Source organism: Amblyraja radiata, chromosome 16, assembly GCF_010909765.2.
Source record: "Amblyraja radiata isolate CabotCenter1 chromosome 16, sAmbRad1.1.pri, whole genome shotgun sequence".
Taxonomy (NCBI): domain Eukaryota; kingdom Metazoa; phylum Chordata; class Chondrichthyes; order Rajiformes; family Rajidae; genus Amblyraja; species Amblyraja radiata.
The window spans coordinates 1,034,167-1,057,870 of record NC_045971.1 but is presented as its reverse complement, the minus strand read 5'-3'; the positions used below and the strand labels follow the sequence as shown (position 1 = coordinate 1,057,870).

General features: G+C 49.3%; 1 protein-coding gene across 1 annotated transcript in view; it reads left to right on the top strand.

The window, feature by feature from the left end:
• Window positions 1-23,142, top strand: part of LOC116981715 (keratin, type I cytoskeletal 17-like) — a 32,421-nt gene extending 9,279 nt beyond the window's left edge. Inside the window, exons 4-14 of the mRNA XM_033034770.1 lie at window positions 268-429; window positions 865-990; window positions 1,076-1,296; window positions 3,698-3,735; window positions 6,298-6,395; window positions 7,177-7,533; window positions 7,845-7,967; window positions 18,481-18,701; window positions 20,124-20,200; window positions 21,457-21,568; window positions 22,696-23,142. Of these exons, the coding sequence (XP_032890661.1) occupies window positions 268-429; window positions 865-990; window positions 1,076-1,296; window positions 3,698-3,735; window positions 6,298-6,395; window positions 7,177-7,533; window positions 7,845-7,967; window positions 18,481-18,701; window positions 20,124-20,200; window positions 21,457-21,568; window positions 22,696-22,909 (1,749 nt within the window). The 3' untranslated portion in view covers window positions 22,910-23,142. The remainder of the gene's footprint in view (window positions 1-267; window positions 430-864; window positions 991-1,075; window positions 1,297-3,697; window positions 3,736-6,297; window positions 6,396-7,176; window positions 7,534-7,844; window positions 7,968-18,480; window positions 18,702-20,123; window positions 20,201-21,456; window positions 21,569-22,695) is intronic.
• Window positions 23,143-23,704: the final 562 nt, after the last annotated feature.

The following is a 23,704-nucleotide window of genomic DNA, read 5'->3' as shown; positions in this document are numbered from 1 at the left end:
CCACTGAGCAAAGTCCTTTGAGATGACATTCCCCAATCACCACTCCTTCCAATCTGTAAAACTGGGAAGGGTTTCAGCCCGAAACGTTGCCTATTTCCTTCGCTCCATAGATGCTGCTGCACCCGCTGAGTTTCTCCAGCACTTTTGTCTCCCTTCGATTTTCCAGCATCTGCAGTTCCTTCTTAAACAACCAGCTTTAATACCCTATCCTTTGAGACGGTAGGATGAATATTCGAGGTCTGAATCTCTTTTTTCTCTCTTTGTTAGGAAATGAAATCTCTCCGTCACCAGCTGCGTGGTACAGTCACTGTGGAAGTGGACGCTCCTCCGGCCAAGGACTTGACCAAAACCCTGGCCGAACTGAGAAGCAATTATGAATTAATGGCAGAGAATAACCAACTGGAGGCTGAGAAATGTTTCAAGGAGCAGGTACCTATAATTGGAACAATGGCTGGGTGCGGGCAGGCTGCTGATTGCAACGTGGGAATCTGTTAAAAAATCCTTTGTGGTCAGGTTTGGAATAAAAATGTCTATTGACATTTACAATTCATAATTGGAGAGGTTGTGGTTTCAATAAATTCCAAACAAATAAATTCCAGCCATGATCACAATGAATGGTGGTGCTAGCTCGAAGGACCGAATGGCCTCCTCCTGCACCTATTTTCTATTTTCTATATTGGGTTAGTTTTTATCAAATCTTTCCACTCTCATCTTAAACCTATGTCCTCTGGATCTTCATTTCCCTTCCCTGGGTAAAGGATTCTGTGCATCTCTCCTTTCTAAGGTATTCCCCTCATGATCTTATACACCTCTATAAGATCCTCCTGCGTTCCAAGGAATAAAATCCTTTATGTTTTTTTCCAGTCGAGTGTTGTCAAACAAACGATGAGTACCAGCAGCCAACAGGTGTCCAAAGAGAAAGAACAATACAATGAGCAGAGGCGCAAACTGCAGTCGGTGGAGATTGATGTCCAGACGTTCATGAGTGTGGTGAGTGGTGTGCCAGGTTTTTCCCCTCAGTGGTTTATCCTCTCCACACCCGTCAATGTTACTCATTGTCAATGTTTTAATGCAGAAATCATCGCTGGAAGCCAACCTGCAGGATACAGAGGAGCAGTACGCCGACCAGCTGCTCAACCTCGAGGACATCCTCAGCGACCGCGATGCAGAGTTGTCCCAGATCCAGATGGACATGCAGAGGCAGAGCCAAGACTACACACAGCTCCTGGACGTCAAAACCAGGCTGGAGATGGAGATCGCCCAATACCGACGTCTCCTGGATGGAGAGCATGTCAGGTGGGATGATCATCCAAACCTCAAACAACTTCTTCACCCAGAGAGTTGTGGATCTGTGGAATTCTCTGCCACAGAAGGCAGTGGAGGCCAATTCACTGTGTGTATTCAAGAGAGAGTTAGATTTATTGTAGCTCTTAGGGCTAACAGATTCAAGGGATATGGGGAGAAAGCAGGAACGGGATACTGATTCTCAATGATCAGCCATGATCATATTGAATGGCGGTGCTGGCTCAAAGGGCCAGATTGGCCTCCTCCTGCACCCATTGTCTATGTTTCTATCATTGACTATTGACAGATGCACAATTCCTCTCTTCTCCTTCCCTCGTGCTTCATTAACCCGGGCTCTGTAAATGTTACAAATAATTTTGGTAAAAGGCAAAAAAACAGGCACCAAGTGAAGCTTTGCTACCCAGATGCATTGCTTGACCTATAGACTGATGCAGTAGGCCACTCTGCCCCTCAATCCTATCCTCCAGCCTGAAGAAGGGTCTCGACCCGAAACGTCACCCATTCCTTCGCTCCAGAGATGCTGCCGGTCCCGCTGAGTTACTCCAGCATTTTGTGTCTACCCTCCAGTAATGGCCTGAGTTTAGACTTTTAGGTTTTGGAGATACAGCATGGAAACAGGCCCTTCGGCCCACCATGTCTGTGTCGACCAACGATCAGCCCGTACGCCAGCACTATCCCACATGCTAGGGACAATTTATAATTTACAGAACTCAGTTAACCTACAAACCTAACGTCTTCAGAGTGTGGGAGGAAACCAAAGCACCCGGAGAAAACCCACGCAGTCACAGGGAAGACGTACGAACTCTATACAGACAGCGCCCGTAGTTAGGATCGAACCTGGGACCCTGGCGTTTGAGGCAGCAGCACTACCGCTGTGCCACCGTGATGCCCAAATGATTGAATACAATCTGATTGGCACCTCAACACCTGATCTCTGCTGTTGCATCTCACTCCCTTAGAACATAGAACGTACACCAGTACAACAGAGGGACAGGTCCTTTCCCCAAGATGCCTAGGCCAAACATGAAGGTAGACAAAAATGCTGGAGAAACTCAGCGGGTGAGGCAGCATCTATGGAGCGAAGGAATGGGTGAAGTTTCAGGTCGAGACCCTTCTTCAGACCGATGAGGGGATGGCGGGGGGGGGTGGGGGGGGGGGGGGGTGTAAGAAGAAAGGAAGAGGCGGAGACAGTGGGCTGTGGGAGAGCTGGGAAGGGGAGGGGAAAAAGGGAGAAAGCAGGGACTACCTGAAATTGGAGAAGTCAATGTTCATACCGCTGGGGTGTAAACTACCCGAGTGAAATATGAGGTGCTGCTCCTCCAATTTACGGTGGGCCTCACTCTAGCCATGGAGGAGGCCCAGGACAGAAAGGTCGGATTCGGAATGTGAGGGGGAGTTGGTTCTGTCAATTTAGATGGCACTTCTGCATATAATCGCCTTTACTTGATGCTGTCTACAAAACAGTCCCAAAACCAACATCAATCACACTGGTATGCATGGCATTCGCTCCATTCCATCAGAGGTATCTCTGGAGAGGGTCCAGAGGAGGTTAATGAGACTGATCCCAGTGGGTTATCATATGATGAGCGTTTCACGACACTGGGCCTGTACTCGCTGGAGTTTAAAAGGATGAGCGGGAAAATAATTGCAATGTACCGAATAATGAAAGGCCTGGATAGAGTGGATGTGGAGAGGATGTTTCCACTACTGGGAGAGTCTAGGATCAGAGGTCACAGCCTCAGAATTAAAGGACGTTCCTTTAGGAAGGAGATGAGAAGGAATTTCTTTAGCCAGAGGGTGGTGAATCTGTGGAATTCATTGCCACAAATGACTGTGGATGCCAAGAAAAAGGGTATTTTTAATGCCCCTGTCCCACTTAGGAAACCTGAACGGAAACCTCTGGAGACTTTGCGCCCCACCCAAGGTTTCCGTGCGGTTCCCGGAGGTTTTTGTCAGTCTCCCTACCTGCTTCCACTGCCTGCAACCTCGGGCAACCACCTGCAACCTCCGGGAACCGCACGGAAACCTTGGGTGGGGCGCAAAGTCTCCAGAGGTTTCCGTTCAGGTTTCCTAAGTGGGACAGGGGCATAAGGCAGAGATAGATAGATTCTTGATTGGTACGGGCATCAGGGATTATGGGGAGAAGGCAGGAGAATGGGGTTAGGAGGGAGAGTTATATCAGCCACAATTGAATGGCAAAGTAGACACTACGGGCCGAATGGCCTAATTCTGCTTCTATCACTTATGAACTTTGACCTCCATCTCTGTCCACTCCAGCTGTAAACCCACAGCTTTTGAAGGACTGAGCACTGAACTTCATTCTTCACAGAATTTTATTTGACCAATTGCTTTTTGTTTGTTGCCTAATTATTATTCTTTATGTCTTCAACAGCTACTCAACGGAAATCAAAACTGTCGAAGTAGTCAAGGGTAAGTACTGAGTGACTGTCACTAATTGATGCGTTTGATACAAGCAGCAGGGCGGCCGACCCTGGGATCGCTGCTTTTTTTTTAATCCTTTATTTGTCATTCAGACCTTTCGGTCTGAACGAAATGTTGTTTGGTGGGATGGGTGCTTACTGGTGGGATGGGTGAATGGGTGGGGAGAGAAAACCCTCTCCAGTCTGGACTCGCTCCGTCTCCCCAACTGATGTGTACGTGGTAGACAAAAGTGCTGGAGAAACTCAGCGGGTGCAGCAGCATCTATGGAGCGAAGGAAATGGGTAACGTTGCCTATTTCCTTCGCTCCATGCAAAGATTTGAACAAACTCTACTATAGGAAATAGGCAACGTTTCGGGCCGAAACCCTTGTGGGTTTCGTCCCGAAACGTTGCCTATTTCCTTCGCTCCATAGATGCTGCTGCACCCGCTGAGTTTCTCCAGCATTTTTGTCTACCTTCGATTTTGCAGCATCTGCAGTTCCTTCTTAAATGCTGTGTATGTGCCCTGCAGACCTCCCTCTGTAACTCAAATAGGGCCACATGCCCCAAACCAGTTAGGTGCTGGGGTGCAACAAGAGAGCAGCGATGGGCTCACAAGTGGGGTATTGGTCAACGTTTAACCTGGTTCTGTGGGGTCGGATCCTACAATCTTAACCGGTCCATCACACAGAAATTCCACCATCAGCTCCATCTCCAGCTCACTCAGGAAAGCAGCAACATTCAAGATTCAAGATTCAAGAGAGTTTATTGTCATGTGTCCCTGATAGGACAATGAAATTCTTGCTTTGCTTCAGCACACCAGAACATAGTAGGCATTGACTACAGAACAGATCAGTGTGTCCATATACCATTATATAAATATATACACACACATGAATAAATAAACTGATAACATGCAAATAACAGATAATTGGCTATTAATGTTCAAAGTTTTGTCCGAGCTGAGTTTAATAGCCTGATGGCTGTGGGGAAGTAGTTATTCCTGAACCAACATAATCACGGACTTGTCCTAACCACTCATTCCCTTTGCTTCCCACTCCCATCGGCCAGACGATGCAGAGGCTTCAAAGTGCGCACCACTAGACAGGAACAGTTTCTTCGCCACAGTTAAACTTATGAATTCCCTTTCCATAAGCCAGCGTTCTGTCCGATTTATGTCCACCTCATTGTGGACATTGTCTCTGGAACTGATGCACAACAGCGGACACTAAATGTTGCAGGAAGGAACTGCAGATGCTGGTTTAAACCAAAGATAGACACAAAATCCTGGAGTAACTCAGTGGGACAGGCGACATCTCTGGAGGCAAGGAATGGGGCTTCAAGTTTTGATGCCTCACTTTCTGGCCGCAGATGGTTGGTAGGTCGGTCAGCAAAAGACATCTTGCTAATAGAAGGTAGACAAAGATCCTGGAGAATCTCAGCGGGTGAGGCAGCATCTATGGAGTGAAGGAAATAGGTGACGTTTCGGGTCGAGACCCTTCTTCAGACTAATGTGCGGGTGGGGGGGGGGGGGGAAGAAGTAAGGAAGAGGTGGAGACAGTGGGCTGTGGGAGAGCTGGGAAGGGGGGAGGGGAAAGAAGGAGAAAGCAGGGACTACCTGAAATTGGAGAAGTCAATGTTCATACCGCTGGGGTGTAAACCACCCAAGCATTCTCGGGTCTTGCTAATAGAAGGACACTTCTATTGAAGGACTGCTATTGTATTGGGCTGTGGCCATTGGCACCAAATTCAGATTCTGGCCAAGTATCTTTAGCAAAGAAAACCAATTTATCGAACAAGAGATCTCAGATATGTGACACTATATCTTCAGATTACAAACTGTTCTGCATGGAGGATCCTCAGTTTATTTAGTTTAGTTTATTGTCACATGTACCAAGGTACTGTGAAAAGCTTTTGTTGCGTGCTAACCAGACAGTGTAAAGACAATACCCGATTACAATCGAGCCGTCCACTGCGCACAGATACATGATAAAGGGAATAACGTTTAGTGCAAGATAAAGTCCGATTGAAGATATTCCAAGGGTCTTCAATGAGGTTGATAGTGGCTCAGGACCGCTCTCCAGTTATTGGTAGAATGGTTCAATTGCCTGATAACAACTGGGAAGAAATTGTCCCTGAATCTGGAAGTGTGCGTTTTCACACTTCAAGTCCAAGTTCAAGTGAGTTTATTGTCATGTGGCCCTGATAGGACAATGAAATTCTTGCTTTGCTTCAGCACAACAGAACATAGTAGGCATTGACTACAGAACAGATCAGTGTGTCCATATACCATTATATAAATATATATTATACAGTTCACACAGTTTAGTTGAGTTTAGTTTGGTTTAGAGATACAGCGTGGAAACAGGCCCGTGTACACGTTGTCTGCAGCATTTCCACCTTCACTACACTTCCAAAATATTTCATTGACTGTGAAAGACTTGAAGTCAAGTGTATTCGTCACCTACACATACGACATGTTCAGTGAAATGGAAAGTGGCGATGCTCGCGGACTGTGATCCTTTCCGCTTGTCTATTGTTAATTAATTACTCCCATGTTTGTTTCTTTAAGTACCGGAAGTGGTGACCACCACGAAGTATATAACCGTCACAGAGACGTTGGTTGATGGGAAGGTTGTTGATTCGCGTCAGGATGTCCAAATTACTAAATAATAAACAGCCTCTCTCTCACCTGACCAAGATGATATCAACTCCACACATTGCTTTGCTCTTTAATTTTCTGGTGGCCTTCAATAAAGTCGTTTCTATTGATGCATGAAACACGTGTCCGGTTTATTGGTGTCAACACGTTGTAACTATCAGTAGGATTATCAGAGGGGGAACCGACGGGGGGTTAGAAGGAAGAAGGGGCAACGGGACTATATTGAATACTTTTATACATTTGTTGCCGCCTTATAGGCGACAACTCTTTGCATGTCTTACGTATTAGAGTCATAGAGAGATACAGCGTGCAAACAGGCCCTTCGACCCAACTTGCTCTGCTGCACTGGTCCCACCTGCCTGCGTTTGGCCCATATCCCTCCACACCTGTCCTATCCATGTAGCCAAATAAAGAATTTCACTGTACCAAGTAAACCGCATCAACAGCCCCGGGGAAGGCAGAAGAATGGGATTAGGAGGCAGAGATAGAACAGCCAGGATTGAATGGTGTAGACCCCGTCTGAAGAAGGGTTTCGGCCCGAAACGTTGCCTATTTCCTTCGCTCCATAGATGCTGCTGCACCCGCTGAGTTTCTCCAGCATTTTGTGTACCTTGAATGGTGTAGACTTGATGGGCCGAATGGCCTAATTCTGCTGCTGGGACATTAACGTATGGTCCCTGCCTCAACTATCTCACCCGGCAGCTGTTTCCATACACCCAGCACATTCTGTGTGGAACAGTCACCCTATGCGTGTGTGGAGTGCGTTGAGTTGATGCGGTTTGCGGGCAGTTTGCGGGCGAGCCCACACTGCGGCGAGTGTGCACAGGAGGCGCGCCCCCGACACCGGGCAGGGGGGAGAGAGACAGAGGGAGACAGAGAGAAGGAGGTTTAAAGGGTGCATCGTTACCCCGCAGCGGGCTGAGGGTGGCGGGTCGCGGGCAGTGCAGAGCCGCCGTGCCGTTGGCGAGATCCAGGCCGCCCGTCCCCGACCCCCCGCTGGCCGAGACCTCCACATCCACCTCCACCGCTGTCCGCACCGGCCCGGGGCGGCCGCTGGAGGATGACAGAGGCAGCGGGACAAGGAGAGCGATGGAGTTGTCGCCGCCGCCGCTCCACGCCCACATCTTGCAGAGTCGAGGCCGCCAGGTAGGTCTCAATGTAAGCCGCCCCCTCCTCCATCCCCCCCTCCCTCCATCCATTCCCCTCCTCCATCCACCCCCCCCCCCTCCATCCATCCCCTCCTCCATCCCTCCCACCCCCCCCCCCCCCTCCATCCATCCCCCTCCTCCATCCTCCATCCCCCCCCATCCGGCCCGAACCCCCTCCTGTACCGGCAAGACCCCCCGGCCCGGCCCGGCTTGTCCAGACCAGACCCCCCTCTCCCCGGGCCGCTGGTCCCCTCACGCTGACCCGTCCGCTCCGCTCCGCTCTACTCTACATCCATGCCCCGTGTGCAGGTGTGCGGTGCCGGCGACCAGGCGGAGGATGAGCGGTGTCTGCACAAGGCCCGGGCCGAGCTAGAGGATGTCCGGCGCCAGTGGCTCGGCGTCCAGCGGGAGACCCACGCCGTGCGGGCGCTGGTGAGGACAGAGAAGGGGCTTGGGGGTGGGGGGGGGGGGGGGGGGGGGGGGTTGCGGCTCCAGGTGTGGGGTGGGGCGGTACACTGTGGGTGTGGAGATGGGGAGGTACACTGTGGGGGTGGGGTGGGGGTGTGTGGAGATGAGGGGGGGCATACTGTGGGGGTGGGGGTGTGTGGAAATGGGGAGGGGGTACACTGTGGGTGTGGAGATGGGGAGGTACACTGTGGGGGTGTGGGGTGGGGAGGTACACTGTGGGGGTGGGGGGAGTTTGGAGATGGGGGGATGGGGGGTACACTGGGGGTGGGGGGGTACACTGGGGATGGTGTGGGGGGGGGGGGGTAGACTGGGGGGGGATTGTGTTTAACGTTGCCTCACTGTAGGGCAGCAGCGGGCCAGGGGCATCCTGCTCGACCCCCGTCCTTGGCCGCTACCCGGCAGGGCCAGTGCCGTGCTCGTCCCCCTGATACAAGGGGAGTCGGTGGCTGAGCAAGCAGAGATGCTGTCTCTGTGGAGTTTGCACCCTCTCATTGTGAATGCGGAGGTTTCATCCGGTTGAGTCAAGAGTGTTTCATTGTCATGTTTACCAACGCTGTTACACACAGATTATGTATGTGTGTGTAATATATATATATTGTGTTATATAATTAATTTATTTTGGATTTCATTTATATCTACATATTGTCTTATTTATCTTATATATGTGTACATAATATTTATATATAGTGTGTGTGTGTGTGTGTGTATAAATGCAAAGTCAGTAGAGCAACCAAAGACATTCCATTTTAGATCCACAGTTGCTGAGGTCAGTGTTGTGCAGTGTTCAAGAGCCTGATGATTGCTGGGAAGAAGCTGTTCCTGAACCTGAACATTACAGTTTTCAGGCTCGTGTACCTTATTCCCGATGGCAGTGGTGAGATGCGGGTGTGGCCACTCAAAGAGTTGGCCTTCGGCCCAACTCGCCCACACTGGCCAACAATGTCCCCCACCTGCCTGCGCTTGGTCCATATCCCTCCAAACCTGTCCTATCCATGTACCTGTCTAATGTATCTTAAACGCTGGGATAGTCCCAACCTCAACTACCTCCTCTGGCAGCTTCTTCCATACACCCACCACCCTTTGTGTGAAAAAGTTACCTCTCAGATTCCTATTAAATCTTTTCCCCTTCACCTTGAGCCTATGTCCTCTGGCCCTCGATTCCCCTACTCTTGAGCAAGAAACTCTGAGCATCTACCCGATCTATTCCTCTCATGATTTTATACACCTCTATAAGGTCTTCCCTCATCCTCCTGCGCTCCATGGAATAGAGACCCAGCCTACTCAACCTCTCCCTATAGCTCACACCCTCTAGTCCTGGCAACATCCTCGTAAATCTTTAACTGAATTCCTGGGATCATTCTTGTAAACCTCCTCTGGACCCTCTCCAGAGCCAGCACATCCTTCCTCAGACATGGTGCCCAAAACTGCTCACTGGTAACTGCTGTTGATAGCTGCAGGCTGCGGAGTGATTCTGTGGGACTACCCCACCGCCCTTACCAAATGACTCACTTCACTGTGTGTTCTTTGTTGCAACCAAAACATGCCAAAATTACTGCCTCTTATCCAGAATAATATTATTGTACTCTTGTAACAAGGACACAGATATCAGCTTTTATTCTTTGTTATTACAGCAATTTGAGATGAATAGAAAGGGTTCACGTGGCAGTGTGAAGAGCAGGTGTGTCAAATGTATTTACTGAGGTGAATCTTAAATAGGAGAGAGGGAGTCTCTGGGTGTGGTTTATCTGCAGTCATAGAAGCATTCATAATGACCCACATTAAAGATTGTTAGCTCGGCTTAAATTCTATGGAAATGAAGCAAAGGATGAAGCCGTTGGGAGATGTGTTCAGTGTTTGATGACAGAGTGGGGATAATGGGTGTAGATGTGGAAGGAACAATCTAGCTTGAGGTCACACCTGATCTTTCTGATGGTAAGTAGCACAGACAGGAGCATTCATAAAGTCATCGAGTCTAGTCTAGTCTAGTCTAGAGATACAGCACAGAAACAGGCCCAAGGTACAGTGAAATTAACTTATGTATCCAGTTCCACACAAGCATCACAATGCATAAGCAATTGGATACATCCACGGAGGTCTGTTGTCATTGGCGATGTTGCAGGATCGGCCTGGCCAAGCATAGCCGCGGTGTCGTCCGCCTCTGCTCCACCACGTGTGGTCCAGGTGCTTGGCCACTTGGAGCGGTGCCCGGTCCAGCCCAGCCCCAGGATGCTGCAGGGCCTCCAGCAGGCCACTCCCCCCATCGAGGCCATGCGTTCCCTCCCGCAGCCGGTCTGCTCACCGGCCCTCCGGCCCCTCCCTTCACGCTGGGTCAGTGAGCCGGGCATTAACATAGAAACATAGAACGTTTCGAGCCAGCACCGCCATTCATTTTGATCATGGCTGATCGTCCCCTATCAATAACCCGTGCCTGCCTTCTCCCCATATCCCTTGACTCCACTAGCCCCGAGAGCTCTATCTAACTCGGTGATTCCCAACCTGGGGCCATATGGCAAATTTCAGGGGGGCCACAGAAACATTTGGGGGATTTAGGGGGCCACAGGTTCAATGAAGGGGGGCCGCAGATCTGCCACCCTGTTGCCTCCTAATTTCAGTTCTAATAAATTTAAATCTTATGTAGTTTAAATATTTTTGATGTTTGTGGAATAGAATAAAAGAGAATATATGTGCAATTAATAGACACTGATATTTTTATGGAAGGTATAATATTGAAGTACTTATTTCCGCTAATAATGTCAGGTGGGGCACAGAAAAATTAAAAGATCCCAAGGGGGCCATGAGCTAAAAAAGGTTGGGAACCACTGATCTAACTCTCTCTTAAATCCATCCAGTGACTTGACCTCCACTGCCCTCTGTGGCAGGGAATTCCATAAATTCACAACTCTCTGAGTGAAAAAGTTTTTTCTCACCTCAGTCTTAAATGACCTCCCTTTATTCTGGGCGGGTTCCCGAGCCAAGGGTCCCCTGTCCACTGTGGTAGAGCCGGACCTGCTGGTAGGTCTGGTTCACAAGTGATTGGAGCAGAATTAGGCCATTCGGCCCATCCAGTCTATTTCACCATTCAATCATGGCTGTTCTATATCTCCCTCTCAACCCCATTCGCCTGCCTTTTCCCCATAGCCCTTGACACCCGTATTAATCAGGAAGCCATTAATCTGCACCTTAAATATGTCCATTGACTTGACCACAACAGCCGTCAGCAGCAATTAATTAGAGTCATAGATAGATACAGTGTGGAAACAAGCCCTTCGGCCCAACTTGCCCACACCGGCCAACAATGTCCCAGCTACACTAGTAGCGCATGTCTGCGCTTGATCCATATCCCTCCAAACCTGTCCGATCCATGTACCTGTCTAACTGTTTCTTAAATGTTGTGATTGTCCCAGCCTCGACTACTTCCTCTGGCAGTTTGTTCCATACACCCACCACCCTTTGTGTGGAGAAAGTTACCACTCCTGTTAGATCTTTTCCCCTTCACCTTGAACTGAAGTCCTCTGGTCCTCGATTCGCCTACGCGCTCGCTCTTGAGTGTGAAATCATCGCTGGAATCCAACCTGCAGGATACAGAGGAGCAGTACGCTGACCAGCTGCTCAACCTACAGGACATCCTCAGCGGTCGGGGTGCAGAGTTGTCCCAGATCCAGATGGACATGCAGAGGCAGAGCCAAGACTACACACAGCTCCTGGACATCAAAACCAGGCTGGAGATGGAGATCGCCCAATACTGCCGTCTCCTGGATGGAGAGCATGAGAATCAGGTGGGACGATCATCCAAACTTCAAACCACTTCTTCACCCAGAAAGTTGTGAATCTGTGGAATTCTCTGCCACAGAAGGCAGTGGAGGCCAATTCACTGTGTGTATTCAAGAGAGTTAGAGTTATTGTAGCTTTTAGGGCTAACAGATTCAAGGGATATGGGGAGAAAGCAGGAACGGGGTACTGATTCTCATAGTCTGTTCGAACTTCTACCTTCCAGCAGACGTTACAAGGCCTTCTACGCCCGCACCTCCAGACTCAGGAACAGCTTCATCCCCAGAGCTATAGCTGCTCTGAACCGTCCCTGCTGAGTGCCTCCCCCCATGAACTGTCTCCCTCGGATGGTCACGTCACACATCGACCCGGCACAGACCGATTGCACTTTAGACTGTTTTACCGGTCTGTTTTATAAATCATGTTTCTCTGGGTATCTAAATTTTAGTTGTTTAAGTAATGACATCGGATGGAAGCTGCATACCAAATCTCGTTGTACCTCTGTGCAATGACAATAAAATATATTATTATTATTATGATCAGCCATGACCACATTGAATGGCGGTGCTGGCTCGAAGGGCCGATTGGCCTACTCCTGCACCTATTGTCTATGTTACTCTGGGCTAGAGGCTGTGTGCGTTTACAGATTGACTACCCTTCCACCGTGCAGCTTGCCGGGACATGGCTTACAGGACTGACATCGGGGGGAATTTGGAATTGTTTCCACAGAGGGCAGTAGATGCTGAGACGGTTGTTCATTTCATGTCAGCTACCGATGGATCCCAGACACATGGTGACAAGGAGCTGACGGCCGAACAGGGTGAACAGGTTGGAGAAGCTCCTCCTCTGGTCCTGTTTCAATGCCCAGTGTTCTGTGGAGTCTGTGATGGCAGGTGTGTGTGACAACAGCCCTCCATGGATGGATGTATCTAATTGCTTACGCAACAGTGATTGACACCTTGGCAGGTAGTGCAGTCAACTCCCTGTACTCTGTCTCCTTGTTCCCATCAACAGCTCACAGACTTGTTATTCATCAATAGAGGTCCAATTTAATTATAGTTACACACCCCAATGAATGTTTTGTTTAAAACAAAAAGAAAATCATTTGTAAGATAAAAGGAGATATTTGGTCATAGATCAGAAGCAAATGAGCTGTCACCTGCTGTCTGATGGTGGTTTCCCACACAGCCTGTTTAAGAAGGAACTGCAGATGCTGGAAAATCGAAGGTAGACAAAAGTGCTGGAGGAACTCAGCGGGTGCAGCAGCATCTATGGAGTGAAGGAAATAGGCAACGTTTCGGGCCGAAACCCGGAAGGGTTTCAGCCCGAAACGTTGCCTATTTCCTATAGTGGAGATTGTTCAACTCTTTGCATGGAGCGAAGGAAATAGGCAACGTTGCCTATTTCCTTCGCTCCATAGATGCTGCTGCACCCGCTGAGTTTCTCCAGCACTTTTGTCTACCTCCCACACAGCCTGCGCTGTCCTGAGCAGTGAGTTGGCCGGTGAGCGAGCTGGCCGGTGAGTGAGCTGACCAGCTGTACAGCACCTACACGCTCAACTTCTCCTCTTGATCAAAAACAGACAGATTCATAGTCATAGAGTCCGATGGTGTGGGATCGGGCACTTCACCCCAACTTGCCCACACCGGCCAACTACACTAGTCCTTGGACAATAATCGGTGACTAAGAATCTTCTTGTATCTTACAAATGATTATCTTTTTGTTTTAAACAAAACATACACTAGTCCCACCTGCCCGCGTTTGGCCCATAGCCCTCTAAGCCTGTCCTGTCCTGCCCATAACGTCACCCATTCATTCTCTCCAGAGATGCTGCCTGCCTTTGTGTCTCTCTTCGGTGTATACCAGCATCTGCAGTTCCTTCCTACGCCCTGTCTTATCCACCTGGCTAATTGTTTCTTAAACATTGCAATAGTCCCTGCCTCAATTACCTTCTCTGGCAGCTCGTTCCGTACACCCACCACCTGAAATTGCTACCCCTCGGGTTCCTATTAAATCTTTCCCCCTTCACCTTAAACCTATGTCCCCTGGTTCGTGATTCCTCAGCCCTGGGAGAGAGACTCTGTGAGTCCACAGATCAAGGAACATCCTTAAACAGAGGCACAGGAACAGCAGACATTGTAGTCTTGAGCAACATACAGTGTCTGGAGGAACTCAGTGGGTCAGGCAGCATCTTTAGACACTAGACTTTAGAGATAAAACACAATAGGGTTTCTTTCCTGTTTATCAACTTCCAGAGTAACTTCTAAGTAGTTGTCTGGTTGCCAGGCTGCATTGAGAGGTGGGTTGGTTATTGGAGGAGGGGGTGCTTGTGAACACCCAGTGTGGGGGGCACTGAAGGGAGAGCTGGTGAAAGCATTGCCTGAGGGGACCAAATGTGTCGGAAGGAACGGCAGATGCTGGTTTAAACTAAAGATGGACACAAAAAGCTGGAGTAACTCAGCGGGACAGGCAGCATCTCTGGAGAGAAGGAATGGGTGACGTTTCGGGTCCTAGGTCTCCTCCATTGTCAGACTGAGCCAAAAGCATCTCATATTTCGCTTGGGCATCTGTGGTATGAATATTGATTTCTCTAATTTCAAGTAACCCCTGCGTTCCCTCTTTCTCTATCTCCCCCCCCACCCAACCAACCACACCAGCGTCTTGTTTTCACCCAACAAACAGCTAACAATGGATTGATTTCTTTATCATTGGTATTTTTTACATATCTTTCATTCATTGTTATTTATCTCGCTACATCATCATCCATATCTCTCGTTTCCCTTTCCCACTGACTCACTAGGAGATGGGTCTCGACCCGAAACGTCACCCATTCCTTCTATCCAGAGATGCTGCCTGTCCCGCTGAGTTACTCCAGCATTTTCTGTCTACTCTAGGAGACCGATCGGGTGGGTTCCCTGTCCAGGATTTCACCAGCTGGGACCTGATCGATGGGCCCTCTTCCCAGTAACACATACTCATCTCAAGCCCCAACACCAGCGGGGGGCTCTGATTGTAGACGGGGCCTTAGGGCAACGTACATCGCTCGGTCTTGTTCAGTCTCCAAGAATGTTTCCTATGTTTACACAGGGATTTACACAGACTGACAGTAACACAAAGCGCAGTAAACTGCAGGAAATTATAGATGTGTGTAACATTTTAAAATAATCACTCACATCTCTAATCTATTTATGAACCAATGTCAAATAATCAGTAGGTAGACACAAGTGCTGGAGAAACTCAATGGGTGAGGCAGCATCTATGCAGCGATGGAATGGGTCGATACTCTTCTTCAGACTGATGTGGGGGTGGGGTGGGGGGGGGGGGGAAGGAAGAGAAGGAGACAGTGGGCTGTGGGAGCTGGGAAGGGGAGGGGAAAGTAGGGACTACCTGAAATTGGAGAAGTCGATGTTCATACCGCTGGGGTGAAATTCCCCAATTTCAGGTAGTCCCTGCTTTCTCCCTCTTTCCCCTCCCCTTCCCAGCTCTCCCACAGCCTATAGTCTCCGCCTCTTCCTTTCTTCCCGCCCCCCCACGCCCACATCAGTCTGAAGAAGGGCCTCGACCCAAAACGTCACCTATTCTTGGTTCTTGGTTTCTTGGTCCTCCAAAATATTCCAAATGGAATTTAAACTGGAGGTGGTGAAGGGAGGGCTTGAGCCAGAAAGGGTTATTGGGAAGAAAGAGCTACTTTAAATTTAGTTGCATCTGGTTGGGTAACTATAGTTGGGTGGAGATTATTCCATGCTTTAATTGTGCGTGGGAAGAACAAATTGCTGTACACCTGTCTTTGTAGCTGGGATCACAATTCCTTCACTCCAAAGATGCCTTCGGTAAGGTTATAGAGTCACGGAGACAAACTGCACGGAAACAGGCCGTTCGACCCAATGTGGCCATGCAGACCAAGATGCCCCAGTAAAGCTAAATCTGATCTGCTTGCTTTTAACCCACATCCCTCTACAACCTCCCCATCCATGTATCTATGTACCTGTCCAGGTGTCTTTTAAATGTTCTTATTCCACCTGGCTCCTCTTTTGTGGGGTTTTATTGTGTTGTGTATTTTGTGTTTTTGTGACTGTTGGCAGATCAATTTCCCTCCTGGGATCAATAAAGTTCTATCGTATCGTGTCGTATCTACTTCCTCTGGCATCTTATATATTTCATATATCCACCATCCTCTGTGTGAAAAGTTGCCCCTCAGATTCCAGTTAAGCTCTCTAGTTCTTACTTTCCCAACTCCGGGGGAAAAGACTGTACATTCACGAGATTCACCACTCTCTGCGTGAAAAAGTGTTTCCTCGTCTCCGTTCTAAATGGCTTACCCCTTATTCTTAAACTGTGGCCCCTGGTTCTGGATTCCCCCATCATCGGGAACATGTTTCCTGCCTCTAGCTTGTCCAAACCGTGAATTAATCTTGTATGTTTCAATAATATGCCCTCTCATCCTTCTAAATTCCAGAGTATTGTGTAATGAACATTAGGGCAGCACAGTAGCGCAGCTGGTAGAGCCGCTGCCTTGTGCTGTCCATGTGGAGTTTGCATGTTCTCTATGTTACCATGTGGGTTTTCTCCAGGTGCTCCGGTTTCCGCCCATATCCCCCAGATGTGCGGGTTTGTAGGTTAAGTGGTTTCAGCAAATTGGCCCAAGTGTGTAGCGGGTGGATGAGAAATTGGGATAACATTGCACAGATGTGAATGGGTGACCAATGGTTGGCATGGTGGTCTAATGGCCCAGTTTCCATGCTGTACCTTTCAATCAATCCATCCATCAGTTATAAATACCGCTGGTGTGGTAGATAGACATAAAATGCTGGAGAAACTCAGCAGGTCAGGCAGTATCTCTGGAGAAAAACAATAGGTGGCATTTTGGGAAAAAGTTTTGAAGAAGGGTTCTGACCTGAAACGTCCCCTCTTCTATTTCTGCAGGGATGCTCCCTGACCTGTTGAGCTACAATAGGCAATAGGTGCAGGAGTAGGCCATTCGGCCCTTCGAGCCTGCACTGCCATTTAATGCGATCATGGCTGATCATCCCTAATCATGACCCCGTTCCTGCCTTCTCCCCATATCGCCTGACTCCGCTATTTTTAAGAGCCCTATCTAGCTCTCTCTTGAAAGCATCCAGAGAACCTGCCTCCACCACCCTCTGAGGCAGAGAATTCCACAGACTCACCACTCTCTGTCAGAAAAAGTGTTTCCTTGTCTCCATTCTAAATGGCTTACCCCTTATTCTTAAACTGTGGCCCCTGGTTCTGGACTCCCCCAACATCGGGAACATGTTTCCTGCCTCTAGCGTGTCCAAACCCTTAACAATCTTATATGTTTCAATGAGATCTCCTCTCATCCTTCTAAACTCCAGAGTGTACAAGCCCAGCCGCTCCATTCTCTCAGCAGATGACAGTCCCGCCATCCCGGGAATTAACCTTGTAAACCTACGCTGCACTCCCTCAATAGCAAGAATGTCCTTCCACAAATTAGGGGACCAAAACTGCACACAATACTCCAGCCCTTTGTGTCTATCTTTGTATGAACCAGCATCAGTAGTTCCTTCCCACACCACTGATGTGGTCATGGCTGATGTCAAGAATGTTTGACTGATGGTGGTTGTCATAATAATAATGTCATGTGACATTTATCATGTGACTGCACAGCCCAGACCATCACACACACAAACCAACCTCCCTTTCCTTCGCTCCATAGACGCTGCTGCACCCGCTGAGTTTCTCCAGCACTTTTGTCTACCTTCCATTGACTCCATCTACACCTCACGCTGCCTCGGCAAGGCCAGCAGCATCATCAAGGACGAGTCGCACCCCGGCCACTCCCTCTTCTCCCCTCTCCCATCGGGCAAAAAGTATAGAAGTGTGAAAATGCACACCTCCAGATTCAGGGGCAGTTTCTTCCCGGCTGTTATCAGGCAAATGAATCATCCTACTGCAACTAGAGAGCGGTGCTGAACTACTGTCTTCTTCATTGGTGACCCTCGGACTATCTTTGATCGGACTTTTCTGGCTTTACCTTGCACTAAACATTATTCCCTTATCGTGTGTCTGTATACTGTGAATGGCTCGATTGTAATCATGTATTGTCTTTCCACTGACTGGTTAGCACGCAACAAAAGCTTTGTGGTGGTGAATCTGTGGAACACATGGCCACAGTCGGCTGTGGAGGCCAAAAGTCAATAGATATTTGTACGGCAGCGACAGATAGATTCTTGATTAGTGCGGGTGTCGGGGGTTATGGGGAGAAGGCAGGAGAATGGGGTTAGGAGGCAGAGATAGATCAGCCGTGATGGAATTGTGGAGTAGACAAGATGGGCTGAATGCCTAATTCTGCTCCTATCACATGGCCTGATGATCTATTCACTGTACCTTGGTACACATGACAATAAACTAACTGAACTGAATGTGCAGGAAGGAACTGTAGATGCTGGATTAAACCTAAGATAGACACAAAATTCTGGAGTAACTCAGCGGGACAGGCAGCATCTCTGGAGAGAAGTAATGGGTGACGTTTCGGGTCGAGATGTCTGAAGGAGGGTCTCGACTCAAAACGCCACCCACTCCTTCTCTCCAGAGATGCTGCCTGTCCCGCTGAGTTACTCCAGCATTTTGCATCTTACTGAACTGAATGGTTGGCTGCTGTGTGTAAGGAAGGCCAGTTTCATTGCCGAGTGGAGTGGTGATTTTGAGCAGAGCTGGTGTTGTTTTACAGCAGAAGGGATTGGAGCAGTCCCTGCAGGCATCGGTGCGGAGACACGAGCTGCAACGCAGGAGCCTGGCCAAGATGGTGGGACAACTGGAGCACGAGTTGAAGGAGGTCAGGGGAGACATTGAACACCAGGTGTGGCAAAACCAACTGTTGGTCAACACCAAAGTGCGATTGGAGGGAGAAATCGGCAGGTACCGCAGCCTCATGGACAAGGAGGAGGGAAGGTAAGTGATGGATCTGCTGTATGAACAAGGAACTGCAGATGCTGGTTAATACACACAAGGACAGAGTGCTGGAGTAACTCAGCGGGTCAGGCAGCATCTGTGGAGAACATGGATAGCTGACGTTTCTGGTCGGATCTGAAGAAAGGTCTTGACCCAAAACATCACCCATTCCTTTTTTCCAGAGATGCTGCCTGACTCTTCTCTCAGTGGAATATTTCTATACACTTTGTACTTAATCTAAGATGGTGCTTCTGCACAGTAATACTTTGCTGAACTGTTTGCAAAAAAACATATTCACTGTAGCTTGGCACATGTGATTATAAAGAACCATTGAGATGGGGTCCCGACCTGTAACGTCACCTATCCATGTTCTCCACAGATGCTGCCTGACCCGCTGAGTTACTCCAGCACTCTGTGAAACGCCACCTATCCATGTTCTCCACAGATGCTGCCTGACCCGCTGAGTTACTCCAGCACTCTGTGAAACGTCACCTTTCCATGTTCTCCACAGATGCTGCCTGACCCGCTGAGTTACTCCAGCACTCTGTGAAACGTCACCTATCCATGTTCTCCACAGATGCTGCCTGACCCGCTGAGTTACTCCAGCACTCTGTGAAACGTCACCTATCCATGTTCTCCACAGATGCTGCCTGACCCGCTGAGTTACTCCAGCACGGTGAAATTCTTTGCGTGCACCTAAGATGTACAAATAGCAGCCACCTCCGATGTTTACAAAGTACCCCCGCCGGTTCTTTCTTTGTTTCCCCCCCTCATCACCTCCCTACTCTGGGTCCCCCATATATCTCTCCCCCCCCCCCCCCCCCCCCCCCCCCCCCATGGCGGTAGCCCCACGCCGGGCCCTCCATTGTTCTTCCCCCTCCCCCACCCCCCCCCCCGCACGGTGATTCCCCCGCTCCCTCATCGACCGCCGACCTCGGGTCGACCGCGTGGCTTCACCGCTGCCGCTGCGAGGTTCCACAGCGACTACAGGCCATCTCTGCTGCACAAGAATAGTTACACGGACAATAGGTGGAGGAGTCAGCCATTCGAGCAAGCACGGCCATTCAATATGATCATGGCTGATCATCCAGAATCAGTACCCCGTTCCTGCTTTTTCCCCATATCCCTTGATTCCTTTAGCCAAAAGATCTGTATCTAACTCTCTCTTGAAAACATCCAGTGAATTGGCCTCCACTGCCTTCTGTGGCAGAGAATTCCACCGATTCACAACTCTCTGGGTGAAAAAGTTTTTCCTCATCTCAGTCCTAAATGGCTGACCCCTTATTCTTAAACTGTGACCCTTGGTCTGGACTCCCCCAACATTGGGAGCATGTTTATATGTTTAAGAATTTAATGTTTCTATAGGATTCGCTCGTAGCTGTAGGTGCAGTTTGACCACATTTGCACTGGTTTCCATTTCAGACTCTCCAATGCAGCCGCTGTTGGCTCTGCATCATCGCTCAGCTCCTTCCGTCAGACGCAGGTGTGTCTCCCCTCAGGTGAGTAAATCCTTTCTTTTGCCTCGCTCTCTTCTTAAACAGTGACGCTACATTCACGATTCCTAGTCCTCTGGAACCACTCCCCACTCTAGTGATCCTTGAAAGATCATTACTAATACCTCCACGATCTCCACAGCTACCTCTTTCAGAACCCTGGGGTGCTGTGCACCTGGTCCAGGTGACACCCACCTTCAGATCTTCCAGCTTCTCAAGCACCTTTGTGGTGCCTTCACACCCACATTGGTTTTGCATAGAGCCTGTCACCAATCACAACCCGTGTGCAGGAAAGTCCAATTAGTGCGCCGGGCCTTGGAGTTGTTATTGAGGTCTTGTGGCTGTACCTCCTCGTGAGGCTGCTGGCGAGTCTCCAGCGGTGACAGGCTGTTTGCAAAACCAACGTGGGTGTGAACCAACCACACCTTCTCCTTAGCAATCGTCACTGCAGTCACTGCTGCCCCTGGACTCTCTTCAATGTCAGGCATGTTTCTGGTATCTATCTAATGCTGTGGAGGCTAACACAACAGAATTACTCAGATCAGCCACCATCTCTTTGCAATAAACACAACAACAGTACAATAAATAGTCAGCTGTAGTGGGGCTGTATCAGACCATTGTAGTGCAAGCTGATGTACATGGTGCAACCTTATGCAAGGTCCACAATAGTTCAGGGTGGATCAGGATCCTGATGGCTGATGTGATGAAGCTTCCACCACTTAACCAGTACTTTGGGCCAAGCCCCAGCCCACAACACTTGCAGTAACGGGAGTAAATGGAGTTTGGAAGGATGAGGGGGGGGGGGTCTCATTGACACCCACCTGATTATGAAAGGCGTAGATAGAGTGGATGTGGCAAGGATATTTCCACTAGTGGGAGAATCTAGGACCAGAGGCCACAGCCTCGGAAAAAAAGGACGTACCTTTACAATGGAGATGTGGAGCAATTTCTTTAGTCAGAGGATAGTGAATCTGTGAAATTCATTGCCAAAGGCAGCTGTGGAGGCCGTCTTTAGATAGTTTAAAAGCGGAGATAGACATGTTCTTGATTAGTACGGGTGTCATAGGGTCCGGGGAGAAGGCAGGAGGATGGGGGTAGAGTAGGAAAGATAGATCAACCGTGATCGAATGGTGGAGTGGACTCGATGGGCCGAATGGCCTAATTCTGCTCCTATGACCTATAAACATTGGTGGCAGGGGGTCTGGGCACAGTTGGACACCACCATTGACAGACGTGGTCACAGATGACTACATTTTCTTCAGCAGTTCCTGCAGTGGAAGATTGCCATGAGCAGAGGGTTGAGATGGCGGCAACACAGGAGTTTCATGGTCACAACTCGGTGGCTAAGACTTCAAAGGCTCGCGGCAAAATTCAGTAAGTACAAGAATATTTATTTCATTCCTCATAGAACACTGAATGAGCAAAGTTTGACAGTGCCACTCACTTTCATTCACTGCCCAACTACTGAGTATACACCAGTTGGGAGGTCATGTTGCAGTTGTATAAGATGTTGGTGAGACTGCACTCAAACTAATGTGTTCAGTTCTGGGCACCATGTTATTTGGAATTTGGAAGGATGATATAGAAACATATAAAATTATTAAGGAGATTGGACAGGCTAAATGCAGGAAAAATGTTCCCGATGTTGGGGGAGTCCAGAACCAGGGGTCACACTTTAAGAATAAGGGGTAGGCCATTTAGGACTGAGATGAGGAAAAACGTTTTCACCCAGAGAGTTGTGAATCTGTGGAATTCCCTGCCACAGAAGGCAGTGGAGGCCAATTCACTTGATGTTTTCAAGAGAGAGTTAGATATAGCTCTTTTGGCTAAAGGAATCAAGGGATATGGGGAAAAGGCAGGAACCTGGTACTGATTCTGGATCGGCCATGATCACATTGAATGGCGGTGCTGGCTCAAAGGGCTGAATGGCCTACTCCCGCACCTATTTTCTATGTTATTGGAAAGATGGTTTCGTTGAAGTGGGTGCAAAGAAGGAATGTTGCCAGGACTCGAGGGTCTGAGCTGTAGGGAGAGGTTGAGTCGACTGGGACTCTATTCCTTGGAGCGCTGGAGGATGAGGGGAGATCTTGTAGAGGTGTCTAAAATCATGAGAGGAATAGATCAGGTAGAGTCTCTTTCCCAGATTAGGGGAATCGAGGACCAGATGGCATAGGTTTAAGGTGAAGGGGGAAAGATTTTATCTGAGGTAACTTTTTCACACAGGTGTATGGAACGGTGGTGGGTGTATGGAACGGTGGTGGGTGTATGGAGGAGGTAGTTGAGGCAGGGACTATCACAACATTTAAGAAACAATTAGACAGATACATGGATAGGACAGATTTAGAGGGATATGGGCCAAATTCAGACAGGTGGGACGTGTAGCTGGGACATGTTGGTTGGTGCAGGCAAGTTGGGCTGTTTCTACACTGTGTGACTCTGCGAGTGTAATGTACTGTATGAATTCCGGGCGTCTCTGCTGACGATGCTTGCGGTGGTTTCAGGACGGAGAGAGTGGACGAGGTTATCAAGGAGTGGGAGTGCTCCTTCTTCAAAGACAACCCGCACCTCCGCAAGAAGTCTGCGTCGCTCCGCTTCGACCTGCACCTGGCGGCGACTGAGGAGGGCAGCTGCGGCGGCCAGCAGGCCGACCTCCCCGACATCGAGCTCCGGCTGGTGATGAGGAAGTCCAGCAGCATCCCGTCTCTCAAGTCCTAACACCAGCTCGCCACCCGAGCTCCCCTCCGCTCCGCTCCGCCTGGCGTTGATGTCCCGCTGCCAAATGCAGGCCGCAGGCTCTCTCTATATGTATCGCATTTATCCATAAACGAAGGTGCATGAAAACACAGCCAGTGGCAGGTTAATGGGGAAGGGGGCTGGTCTTGGCAGTGCCAGGGCAGAGGGCGGGCTTGGTGCCCTTTAATGGCCCCGCTGTTGGTCCGCAGCGCCACACACAGACCCCCAGCGGGTTGTCTGTTGCCCAGCGGCCCCGACTGTGGGTCAAGCTGGCTCCCCCGCTGAAGGTCACTGCCCGGGTTAGCCAGCCACAGTCAGCGGCCAAGGAGCAAGGAGCAGGAATGATACAATGCAACTTATAACCAGACTCAATGTGATTATGCAAAGCCTAAATTAGCTGCAGACCCTTCAATCCCCCGTCATCGCGACCAGCATTGAATGTAATCAAGACTAAACCAGGAAAGAATAGACAGAGTGCTGGAGTAACTCAGCGGGGCAGGCAGCATCTGTGGAGAACGTGAATAGATTACTTTTCGGGTCGGGGCCCTTCTTCAGACCGATCCCCAAACGTCACCTATCATTTTCCCATCTTTGATATAAACCAGCACCTGCAGTTCCTTGTGTCTACTGAATGTAATCAAGTGTATTTCTCCAGATCACAGACATCACTAAGATGTTGACAGCAGGCGAGGGAGGATTGGAACCCAGCGTGTCGGGCAGCATCTGTGGAGGGAATGGACGGGTGATGTTTCGTGTCGAGACTCTTCTTCAGGCGAC